Source organism: Etheostoma spectabile, chromosome 11 (assembly GCF_008692095.1).
Source record: "Etheostoma spectabile isolate EspeVRDwgs_2016 chromosome 11, UIUC_Espe_1.0, whole genome shotgun sequence".
NCBI lineage: Eukaryota > Metazoa > Chordata > Actinopteri > Perciformes > Percidae > Etheostoma > Etheostoma spectabile.
The window spans coordinates 16,329,893-16,342,287 of record NC_045743.1 but is presented as its reverse complement, the minus strand read 5'-3'; the positions used below and the strand labels follow the sequence as shown (position 1 = coordinate 16,342,287).

Below are 12,395 nucleotides of genomic sequence, written 5' to 3'. Positions count from 1 at the left end.
GGGTAACAAGAAGGAATGTAAAGACAGGGTTTGAGGGCGGAAATATGCAGACAAAATGTAGGATAAAATAAAGAAAAAGTAGACAGAGAAAGAGCAAAGAAGGAGGCTTGAAGTGAGGTAATGACAGTAGATAGTGACCGATGCTATGAGCTATGTAGAAAATGTGGGGTTCTAGAAATAACAAAAGAAAGTTGTGGATTAAAAGGCAGGCTGAAAGTAGAAAAGAACAGAGAAAATGGATAACAAAGTAACAAACTAGGTTAGGGAAAGTGAGACTGTTAAACCTTAATTTGTTTTTTTTTCAACAGAAACCCCAATTAAGTCGTCGCACACACTTTTAGCACATCAGAATGAAATCCTTGCATCATAGTTGCTGTCAGTGGTTCCTCCCAGTGCTAGGATCTGTAATATTCCACCACAGGACAACCACTTTGCTCTTAATTAGCTATAGAAGTCTTCAAACATCCCAACACGACAATGCTTCATTTCGGTCTTTATAAAATTATAAATGTCTTGAAATAAAGAATACCCAGAAAAATAAGAAGTGAATAAGGGTTCTAATGGACACAAAGTTGTCACCAAGTTTGAATGTTTAATTTGACAAAAATGTGTTCATGGGTTCTCACTCTGTGGAGTTTTTTTTTTTTTTTTTTAAAGATCAAAGTACTGGTGACAGGTTAGATTAAGTGTTTGGATGGGTACAATTTGAATGAGAAAGCTTGATGATGATCAATCAGATAAATGTATACCAATGTATGTATGTATGTATGTATGTATGTATGTATGTATGTATGTATGTATGTATGTATGTTAAGATCGGAATAATTCCATATTTATAAGTATTTCTAATAAACAAAGTATAATAAAAAAAATACAGCCAGGTTTCTTTGGATGAATTACTAAAACAAAAACAATATATTATGAAATAATTTGGTGTAAGCCTTTCTTAGTTGCTATGGCATAAATTAGTGTTTTCATTGATATTTGCCAATACATTTTGCTGTTCTATGTGTTAAGTATTTAACGTTGTGTATTTCTGATGGTGTTTAAAAGTCTCACAGGCATCATGTGGAAAATTGGTGGATTGTCCCTTTACACGCTTGTTGTTACAGTAAGCTGGCTTCCACAACAAAACATGTTTTTTGGTAATGCTTTTTGGATGTAATTGCTGAAACAGCAGAAGAAGTCATTCAATTGTGTTATTGTTTCAACCCAGAAAAACATGTTCCGCTTGTGTTAATGATGCCATATAATGTAGGGACTGACTGACCCTAAACTCTTGTAATACAGTGTAAACCGAACAACTAACAACGATTTCTCAAGATATTTGATATTACTTAGAAAAGGTCTAGTCATAAAATGTACCGGTAATGCCAAGTTGATCACCAATAAATCGGTACTCACTGTCTGATCCCAGTGCCAGATCCTGCCTCGTTCCATGTGTGCCGTGTCCAGTGGCAGTGCTGCTGGCTGTGTGCAGGGACCAACTCACCCCTGACTGGGGATCAGCCGACCAGCCACACAAGCTCTGCTCAAAGTCACACACACCCGACAGGGACGGCGTGGTGGCTGTTGGGTGTAAAAGAGACACACAGACACAGATTGTAAGTAAATACATACAACACACATTTTTTTGTTTTTAGCACCATACCAAATTCAAACGTTTTCTTCTTTGTTTTTTTCATTTTAATGTGAATTAATGCTATATTGGCTGGTTCCTCTTTATTAAGATAGTGCTTAAGAAGAGAAATTCCCATTGTGTTCAGTTGTTTTGGCAATATGACATCTCAATGAATCATGCTGAATACAAATAAAAGAGATATGTGGAAAGAGAGAATGGGCTAGCTAGATGAATCAATGGAGAGGATGAAAGAAAGTGAACATAGACAGAAAACGGAAAGAGAGAAAGTAGTGCAGTACAGTGGGTGTGAATTCAAATCAAAAGGAAAGACATGAGAGGAAAAAAAGAGCATAAATAAGAAATCATGGGAAATTAGAAACAATTACATGACAATATAGAATAGAGAAAGTAGAGCATTATAAAATGCACTTGGTATTAATGATGCTGTATTCTGTTTAAATCAATGCATTCAGCTCATGTAGGAACCGAACAGATCAACATGGACCATTTTAAACTGTATCGGTAACAGTAGGGCTATATCCCTGACAGTCGCTGACCTATAGCTGTAAAATCCTTGTGTCAATATGTGTGTTTGTGTGAATGAGGAGGTGAGATCCTGGCTGTGAGAGCTTATTTTCACTCAAACGGAGCTTCCTGTGGGACTCTAACAGATTTCAAAGCCCAGGGGCCCAGTGGTGCAGGATGACATCACAGGTTTGACCTTAAGAGCTTGTGTGTGTGTGTGTGTGCGTGTGTGTGCGTGTGTGTGTGTGTGTGTGTGTGTGGACGAGAGACAGAGAGTGTGTGCTTGCAAGAAATCTGCATGATGAAAAAGTGGGGCAAAGCAGTGTGTGAGAGTACGTGGATTACGTGTGTGGGTGTGTTCACCTGGTCTCATTGCAGCAGAGGTCTGTTCAACTCTGGGCAGGGTGGGAGTCACAGTGTCAGGTACAGTGGTGGTTTCTGTCAACAGAAAAACAACACTAAAGGATTAGTTTTTTTTAGAATAGAATAGAATAAAATCAGATAACACAGCAGCAACATTAAATACACAGTCAAATGTGCAAAAGAAGTTGGGTGGCTTTTCCTATGGAAGGCCAGTATTTATGTTTTGCCCTATTATTTCGCCCTGCAGTGGCCCTCCACAACAAGTTAGAATCACTTCTGTCTACAACACCACCAGCTATTATCACCAGCTAACAACAACCTAGCTAACAACGACCATAAACAACATGTTATGCTTACTAGCATGTTAATCTCCAGCAGCATGCTGCTAAACCCAACAAGCCACTCTAAATAATCATATTCAGCTTCCACGTATGCATGCTAATGAGCAGTAACACATATATTACTTCACACTTTACTCTATATGTAATGCAAGCATTGGAGTGAGTCAATCTGCTTTAATTATGTTTATGTTCCAACACATTCACTTCCTAAAAAGTAAAGACACTACTGGACTTATCTAAGCTTTTAAATATTCATATTTGCTCCACTGCTGCTTCACCTTACAGTGCAGCAGCGTTGTTTGTGCAAAGAAAGATTAAGATAGTATACAGTAATTAATGATGTTCGTACACACTTTGCTGTCGTTTTCCAGGACTGTGTATTAAGGCTGATGTTTGTCATGATCCAGGCAGTGACAGAGTGAGTTGACACACTGAGCTGGCACTCAGCTGAGGACTGTGCCACACGGCTCATTTTACCTACTGCAGGTTGGCGCACGCACAAACGCTCACACAAACACACGCATCACTATGATAGATGCTGCACTCAAACTGACCTTGGTGCACAGCAGCATGCGACCAGTGTATGATAGATCAAACAGAAGCACCCTCACACACACACACACACACACACACACACAACACACCACACACACACACACACACACACACACACACGTCAGCAGTGGGGTATGTCAGTGAAACCAAAAGACCTTCTGGTCTTAATAAGCAGTTTTCTACTGTTGGTTAACATTCCTTAAACGGCCTTTAATGCTTTACCAGCACCCTCATCGCACACACACAACACACACACACCACACACACACACACACACACACACACACACACACACACACACACACACACACACACACACACACACTAGTGTAAGTCTTTATGTTGACGTAAGGGAACAGAAGATTGTCTGGCTGGCATGGCACAAACCTCTCGTCAAATTACTTTTAGAAATGACTTCTTTTTCTTTTTCATTTTCTGACATTCATGTCATGGTCTGTCTCTCATTTTTCTTTCCTCCCTACATCTGTCATTCGGCTTTCAAAATCCCCTCCCTCTTTATCTCGTCTTTCTGTCACAATAAATCGGACCAGATTCAGTTCTGCTATGCAAAACCACCATCAACACCACAGAAAGCTCTTTACACACACACACATACACATACACACACACAAACACACACTTGCTCTTTTGCTTAGCCTCTCCGGCATAGACGTGTAACCCTATCTAGTGTTGTTTATGTTTTAACACAACCACAATTTTCTTCTCTATAACTCTTTCTCTTGCTCTCTTTCTGTCATCTCTCCCTGAGGGATATTTTGATTTCCACTCATCTGTAGCGTTTGTCTGCCCGCAGATCTTTCTCTCTCTTTGTTACAGTAAGACTGTGTCTCTTTCTTTTGCTCTTTTCCTACGATTTCCTCTCGCTCTCCTCTCAACCTCTCAGCGCTTCTCTCTGTGCTTTTACTTCTATTTTACGTCGGTTCTAACCACCACTTCAGGAACCTGAAACTAGTGTTGATTTACTACTTGTTTGGTTGTTCTAGATGTTTCCATGAGTCACTTGGTTATCTGTATACATCTGTAAGTGTGTGTCTTGTTTTGTGTGACCTTTTAACCTTTGCTTGCCTTTGCTAATAGCTTTGAGTTCACTGCAGCTCTAATGTGTATTATGTACTGTATGTGCATAACTTTACTGACTATTAACACAGTCTGCTCACAGTCAAAGTATGAAGGAATACTATGTAAGCCCAGAGTGGACATATATTGCTGCACACACGTTACACACATAAAACAGACACAGACACACACACACAGACAGACAGACAGACAGACAGAAAGACACACACGCACGCACGCGCGCACTTATGTTCATACACAAAATTAGATATCAGCCTTAGATAAGCAGATCCCAGCTGCTGACATTAAGCTGTTTTAATTTGGTGCCCTTTACCACTGTAATTAGCCCCCCATATGGAAGGAAGAGAGAGAGGAATGGAGATCAGAGAGGGAGAGAAAGAGGGACAGAGACACATAGACATGGAGAGAGAGAGAGACATAGAGAAGGAAACATAACACCTTTAACCTCCCACCAGCATTTTCCTAATTAGTGACCGCACACAGCTCCATTTCTAACTCCATCTCTCTCCACCCGTCTAATCCAATTTTGCTCTCTGTCTGTCGCCTCCTCTTCCGTTATTTCTCCCTTTCCTCATCCTCTTCATCATCTTCCATCCCCGTCTTATTTCTATCCATCAGGGCCCTATCTGTAGCTAAAGGTCAGCAAACTAATGTGAACAAATGACTTTATAATGAAACTTATTTTAAATGTGTTACTGTATACAATAAACTTTTACATTTTTGCAGGTCAGTTTTCTTTTATCTGTTTGACTTCCTAATGCATGCAAGGCCGAAGTGTGTTTAGTCACGTGTGTGGGAAGAGTAAGAATGATGACACAGTCAGTCATGTTTTTTAAATAAATAAAATAAATAGAAGGAATGCAAAAGAAACACCAAGCTGTATTCTGAAGATGGATCATCATGAACACCGCTGAGTTATAGCATCTTGCCATGACTCTCCATCTATTTCTCTCAAACACCTCAAACTGAGAAACAGGAGGTATTCGGTTCGGGTAACCACGCACAAATAACCCCACGCACTGTCATAGGCCCAAGGGCTCATTGTAAAGCTGCTGACTGAGCAGGACGAGATGGAAACAGAGAGACGAAAACTGTTCAATTATTAAAAGAGCACTAGGTATAAATCTACCTCTGTCAGCCTAAATAATGACTACTGACACAGTATGTGAGAGTGTGTATGTGTGTGCGTGTGCATGCGTGTTTGAAGAAGAGAGAATGTCATCACTACTTAAATTATTGGTGACATGGTGCATATGATTGTGGATAGGGGTTTCCTTTATCTAATGACTACATGATTGACTGACTGAATGGCAGACTTTGTGTGCACGCGCGCGTGTGTGTGTGTGTGTGTGTGTGTGTGTGTCTGTGTGTGTGTGTGTGCGTGTCTGTGTAGCTGGAAAATGACCGCCGCCAAATGGCAATGACTTGCAGCTTTGGTACCACCGGCCAATCTTTTTGCTGTAGGTATCCATTCACTTTAAGCAGAATTTCCTTTAAAAAACACGTTTCTATCCACCATATTAATGCTCAGTTAACAACGACAAAACACTTTTAAGCTTTTAAAAAGTAAACTTTCCATTCAGAATCTTATTGGCATCTATTTTGGCGTCTCACACTCGCCATCCACTCAAAACGTAACGATACTACTCTTTGGCCGGCAAAGTTTGCTAGGCCAAGAAGAACATTAATCTCATGATAAAAAAATTGACGCCATTAAAATGGGTTTGCAGCACTATACAAAACATTTTTATCCAAAATTGGGAAACAATCAATTTATATGCTAAAAGTGCATCTATATTTGAAAGGAGTAGACAATGAGTTCTTAATGAAAGGGAACTTAGAGACTAGTAAGTGAAATATGAGTTATGGCACTAACAACAATGGGTCGGTGTATATTAAAGCATTGCATCAAATGAGACTTATGTGTTTTTGAATAAAAAATCCTTGCCAGTGATCTGAATGGCAAATCATTCAACAGTACTTAAAAACCAAAAGTGCAGGTTTGATTTATATGTAGCTTAAGTGCCAGACTAGTTATGGCTCCATCTTTTGTAAGTAAGTGAGTGGGAAAACATTTTTTTAGAGCTGGAAACTCAAAATGCCTAATAAGCCCATTGTACAGCAAGCTACCATTAATATCTGGTTTTACAGTAAGTGCTGCACTGGACGACAAGTTTTAATGAATGGCAGACAGAAAAGGAGAATTTCTGTAACCCAGTCAAATGTGGCATAAGAACAAGCAGATGACTGCAGTTAAAATGCCACCAATAATAGAGCCTAAAGTGTGGCTTAAAAGCAGAGCCATGTGCTACATAGTTGAGACACTAGATGCAAAGAAGCTCTTCATGTCAGGAAACTACAGACTGAATTGCTCATTAGTCCATTGTGCAACAAAGCACCACAAGGTATGTGACTGCAATTGTAGCCTTAAGTGTGAAGCTAAGTACGACAACAACTGAGATAATAAAAATAAGCTGCCGGCAATGAATGGCTAACTACATCAGCGAACAGTAGTCAGCTACAAAGGAAATGAGTTTAAGTGCAGAAAAAGCCATTAGGCTAAGTATGCCATTAACTGCTCTAAAGAAAAGAAAGAAAGCTTTCTAGATCACAAAGCGGTAATACATTAACAAGCATATGGTTTAAACACTTTCCAAAGCCCAATCAGTACTTTTTTGGCACTAATACTGTACATTTTAGGTAGACTGACAGACTGTATGACAATTTTGGGTCATGGTTAAAACATTTGCATGTGTTTCTCTGAACATCAAATCAAATCTATTGTATCAGGATAAACTTCAGACGTATCATCTTGCTTTCAAGAAAATATTGATAGCAGATTTAGTTTAGATTTAGTAGTTATTGTCTACTGCTAGTGTGGGTATTACACTACACACTCAACTTGAAAAAGATTGCGGGCTCTTATTCTGTGTTTTGAATTTTAGCTGATGGACTGTCCCCCAAAGTTTTAAGAGGAGGAAACAACAGTGGATCTATTGCTGCATTTCCACCGCGTACTGCACGGCTCGACTCAACTCGTTTGAAGGTGTTCTTTTTTGGTTTTCCATTGACAATAGTTTGAATAGTACCTAGTACTGGAGGTTTCAAGCGAGCTAAGCCAATACTAGAAAGGGGGAGTTCAAACACTGCAGCCCTCTGATTGCTCAGAGAGAATCGTCACCACAATTGTCACTTGGCAAGAAACGTCCTAGCTTGGCTATTTAGACGTGGTGAGTTTGTGCATGCACAATATCAACCACAATTTTTTTTATTCAGTCAACCTAGATTTAAAAAAAAAAAAAAAAAAAAATGGCAGCCAATTGACGAAGTGCAGATGGTCCTCTGTTTAGTTGCCAATGAAAGGATCCAGCGTGTTTTTGTTTATGTCCCGTTGAAGATGATGGCACGGCAGTTTCACGTGTCGTTGCTATGACGATCAGATAAGAATCCTCTACATTGAGTGGGTACTATCTGCAGTGGAAAAGAAAATCGAGAAAAGTACCTGGTACCAAAAGTAGTATATTCTTTTTTCCCCAGCATGTTCCCTTGGATCAGAGAGGCTCCGAAATCAGGGTAGCAGCTGTCGCCATGGTCCCGCTACACGTTCTGTGATGCCATGTTCAACTGCTACACTGCGGTGCCCTGCTACGTCCTGCTACGTCCTGCTACGTCCTGCTACGTCCTGCTGTGCCTTGTAATGCCGTACAGCGTCCTGCTATGCCATGAACTACTACAAAGAACTGCTACATACTACTAATTTTTTCTATTTTTGTTATTGCCACTCTTCATTCTAACCCCAACCGGCCCGTCAGACACCGCCTACCAAGAGCCTGGGTCTGACCGAGGTTTCTGCCTAAAAGGAAGTTTTTCCTCGCCACTGTCGCACTGTTGCTTGCTCTGGAGGAAACTACTAGAACTGTTGGGTCCTTGTAAATTCTGGAGTGTGGTCTATCTGTAAATTGTCTTGAGATAACTCTTGTTATGAATTGATACTATAAATAAAATTGAAAATTGAAATTATAGAGTCAAGTCGAGCCGAGCCGTACCATGTAGTGCAAATTCAGCATAAGACCCTGCAGTAGATGGATGGATGAATGGATAAGATACATAAATAAGGAAATAGAGAAAAGGAGGCAGGCATATCTGGGAAATACTGCAAAGAGGTGGCGAGCCAAACCTAAATATTTATATTGTAAAAACACAAGCATTTTTGCACTCAGACACATATAAACACATATGCAGCCACAATGAACCAGTGCCCAATCCTGAGTTTTTCCATGTGTGATGTCTCAAGCAGGAAGAGATGGAACTGATAAACTTAACTGTCCTGAAGTGAACAGAGCATGATTGTACGTGATGAAATGTATGGCCAAGTCAAAGGCGCTGCTGCCAAGCATTGAACCCCTCTGCTGTGGTGGGCAAGAAATTCGCTCATCAGTCAAGTGCCCCAGTGGTTGGCCTCAACAAGCACATGGTCATCATACTGATGGTGTCCTGTAAAAACTCCAAACAGTAATCCCTTCAGGAACTAAGTGTTTCCATTTTTACACCATGTGTTTGGAAATTGTACAATATTTGATCTGTGGTTCAGCTTGGCTCTGGAGTCATGGAGTCACTGTTTGTGGGAGAATTGTATCAAAACCTATCAAGTAAAGATAGCACTGGCAACAGGTTCATTTGTTTTAAATGTGGAAGGCTGTGAAAAGTGAAGGATAATGTGAGAAGAGAAAGTCCATGAGGGTAATGAAGGCAAGGGAAAAGGGAAGGTTAAGACGTAGAAGAGATGGTGTGTGTGTGTGTGTGTGTGTGGGGTTGTTAGTGGAGCCTTGGCAAGAGACATGAGTGATTAAACGCTTCTGATGGTGAGGGAGTCGAAGGGGCGGAGATGGAGTGGGTACTGCAAAAACCACAAACATTTGCACACGCTACCTCCCGCTCTAACATTATTTTCCATTCCTTCTAAAGTGTTCATACGTGTCAGTAGAAAAGAGCAGGGTCAGGTCTATAACTTTATGAATTGAAATAATGGAATCAGCTGCAGGCAGCTTGTTGTGTGATAAGTCTTATCTTATCTGTTATTAAAGCAAGCCGCTCTGTTGCTACCCAGCAAAACAAAATTAAACTTTTTGCTTAGGAATATAATCATAAAAATAAATAATAAATACATTTATTCCATTTAGAGAATACCTCTTTCATAAAATTATAAATGTATTCAATCCATGCAAATATATTATTATATATTGAAACAGTATTGCAATCTGATTGTCAACATTTTTGGTAAACGTAGTATTTTTATAATCACACTGCTGTGATCTCTGAGACAAGACAGGAGAACGAAGAGCAGAGGAAGGAGGGTGTAAGTGAGGACACATTCCACCAATCACATGATAGTATTTGGACTGGAGCAACAACTCACATGTGAAAGCGATCAGCAATGTTGGACCTGGAACACACACAGCACTATCCAGCGTGCGCACACCCAACACACACACACACACACACACCACACACACACACACACACACACACACACACACACACGGGCCAACCTCTTTGCTGTAACACAAGCCATCAGCCATGATCGATGTGAGCTGATTATTGTGGTTTTGTTGGAACACAGAGGTAAGAAGCATAATGTCTTTCAGAATCTGGCTGGCAGTGTTTAGGGTTTCGTGATAAGTGAGGATCCATGATCCAAAGAGCAGCACCAGCAGCAGAGGAACGATGCCACTCTGAGACACCGGACACAAAGCTGCTTTCTCTGTTTGCATGCAGTGTCTAGTACCCCACCCATAATCCACTGCAGTTTTTCAATGGAGACTAAGCATGTATTTACACAACTAAAAACAAACCTTTGTCTTTTGCCAAACAGGTGGTGTGTGTGTGTGTGTGGTGTGTGTGTGTGTGTGTGTGTGTGTGTGTGTGTGTGTGTGTGTGTGTGTGTGTGTGTACATATGTGACTGCCTGCCTGCCAACAACTAGGTGTGGAGTAAAAGAGATGAGAGCATAGCAGGTCTTCTGATAGGTCAGTCATTTAAAACATGAACAAAACCGGCAACTTGGCAGCTCTCAGTTTCTGTCCAATATTTACAAGACCTAAATTACATGTTTCCTCCATAGCTAGCATGAATGATCAGAAAGAGTCCTGCAATAACATCCAGGCTGTGTTTTGCCGCGCTATAATGAGATGCTAAACTACATTATTGTGTGCCCCCAAAAACCCTATATCCGTCATTTGGGATTTCTTCATTGTAATTGGGTGCTGAGATTGATTCTCCCATGTGAGGAAATTGTTCTACAGCCCTGACAACAGGTCAATTCGCTACATTTTAAATACAAAAACAAACAAGGGGCAGTAATGGAAAAGCCATTTCTTTGTATGGTTGTTAAAGCTGTTGTTTAGAGGATATGTGGTTCATGACTGACAATCTATCAGAATGACTTTGTCTCTACTTTTGAACAATGAATAAGCTAGTGTGTTAAACAAACAAAACAAACATGCTGCCTACACACATGCAGTGCACAATACTTTTGAGGGATAGGGAATGAGACGACAAGGATGATTGTATTCTTATTTTCAGTAAATGATGTATGGCAGTAGATTGGCAATTTGGAAATTTAAATATGGGTATAAATTAAGGGATGTTAAACATTTTAATCAGGTCCAGGTTTGTAATTTATGTCAGGGAAGGGAGGTCTGAAACCAACTACTGAATAATGAAAAGGCCATTCTGTGTGCTGCATCCACTGCAGGCTGGCCTGTGTGTGTGTGTGTGAACATGTGATTGCCTTACACTGCTGATGTCTCCTTTTATGTATTCATCAATTCATTAATTCACTCCTTTACTTCCTGAGCAGCGCTGAGACAGGCGGGGTTGTGGCTAGGTTGTAAACGCTGAAGCTCTTACAATTCTAGATTTTAAAGGGCAAAAAGGTGGTGGGGTACTCTCAAGGATATCATGCTTAGTGAAAAGAAAAAAATAACAATGCTTGAATCATTTTCTGGCCTTTTTAGAGAAAGGCAATTGGAGAGAGGATGGAAGACAACCTGATAGGATTTCTAGTAACAGAACATAGATTGAAAAGTGCTGTTAGGCCTTTTCCTGTATATTGTCATAACTTACTTCCTATCTGTAGCCCTGTGTGTATGTGTGTGTGTGTGTCAAAAATAGGAGAAGGCAGTTGAACGTGTGCGCATTTTTGTGCGCTTGCGACTTTTGTGTAAACAGCTGTGTTCAGTCGACTGAAGATGATGCTCTCTGTTGAATATTTTATTGAGAAGAAAAACAAAGTCTTTGTCTTCAGTCAGATGTGTTTTTTCTGTTTTATTGTTTTCATTTATAGCACTAGCGAAAATGATCGGGAATGCACGACGGGTAAGACCGTGTGTTTTCAGTGTTATTATCCTAATGTCACTTAGCGTGGAGACAATTAAAAACCAGACAAAGTAAAACTACACAAAATCAAGTTTCTCTAAGCCACTAAGATGTAGAATTATCTTAGTGTGTGATTGTCTGTGGTGTTTTCTGTGTAAAGTGGGAATGAACTGTTATCATGCAGAGATTACATCCAGAAGGCAAACATCTGGCATGCAGACATAGACAACCAGAGCAGCAGACAATCACAAAAGCTGCAATAGCCAAGAGGTTGATCCGCACTGTGATCACAGAGATGATGGCTGCAGATATGATGTGCATGATATTATTAGGCGCAATAACAAGCAATGTGTATGGGTGGGATAAAAAAACATGGCCAGTGAAATCCCAGAGGTTAGAGTCAGCATGATTGGACATTTAGGGCATACTTATCTCCAGGAGGAGTGAAATTAGAGCTTTGTCTGAAACCACAAAGTTTAATTGGTCAAAGTGTAAAATAGATGTAGAGAGAAGGAA

The 12,395-nt window shown here is 40.2% G+C and overlaps 1 protein-coding gene across 3 annotated transcripts in view; it reads right to left on the bottom strand.

Annotated features, from left to right (window-relative positions):
- The window catches only part of LOC116698005 (neuropilin-2), a 100,326-nt gene that overhangs the window by 24,367 nt on the left and 63,564 nt on the right, over positions 1-12,395 (bottom strand). For all 3 annotated transcript variants that reach the window (XM_032529700.1, XM_032529699.1, XM_032529701.1), the window contains exons 12-13: positions 2,510-2,584; positions 1,405-1,569 (exon numbers count right to left, since the gene is read on the bottom strand). In XM_032529700.1, the coding sequence (XP_032385591.1) occupies positions 1,405-1,569; positions 2,510-2,584 (240 nt within the window). The remainder of the gene's footprint in view (positions 1-1,404; positions 1,570-2,509; positions 2,585-12,395) is intronic.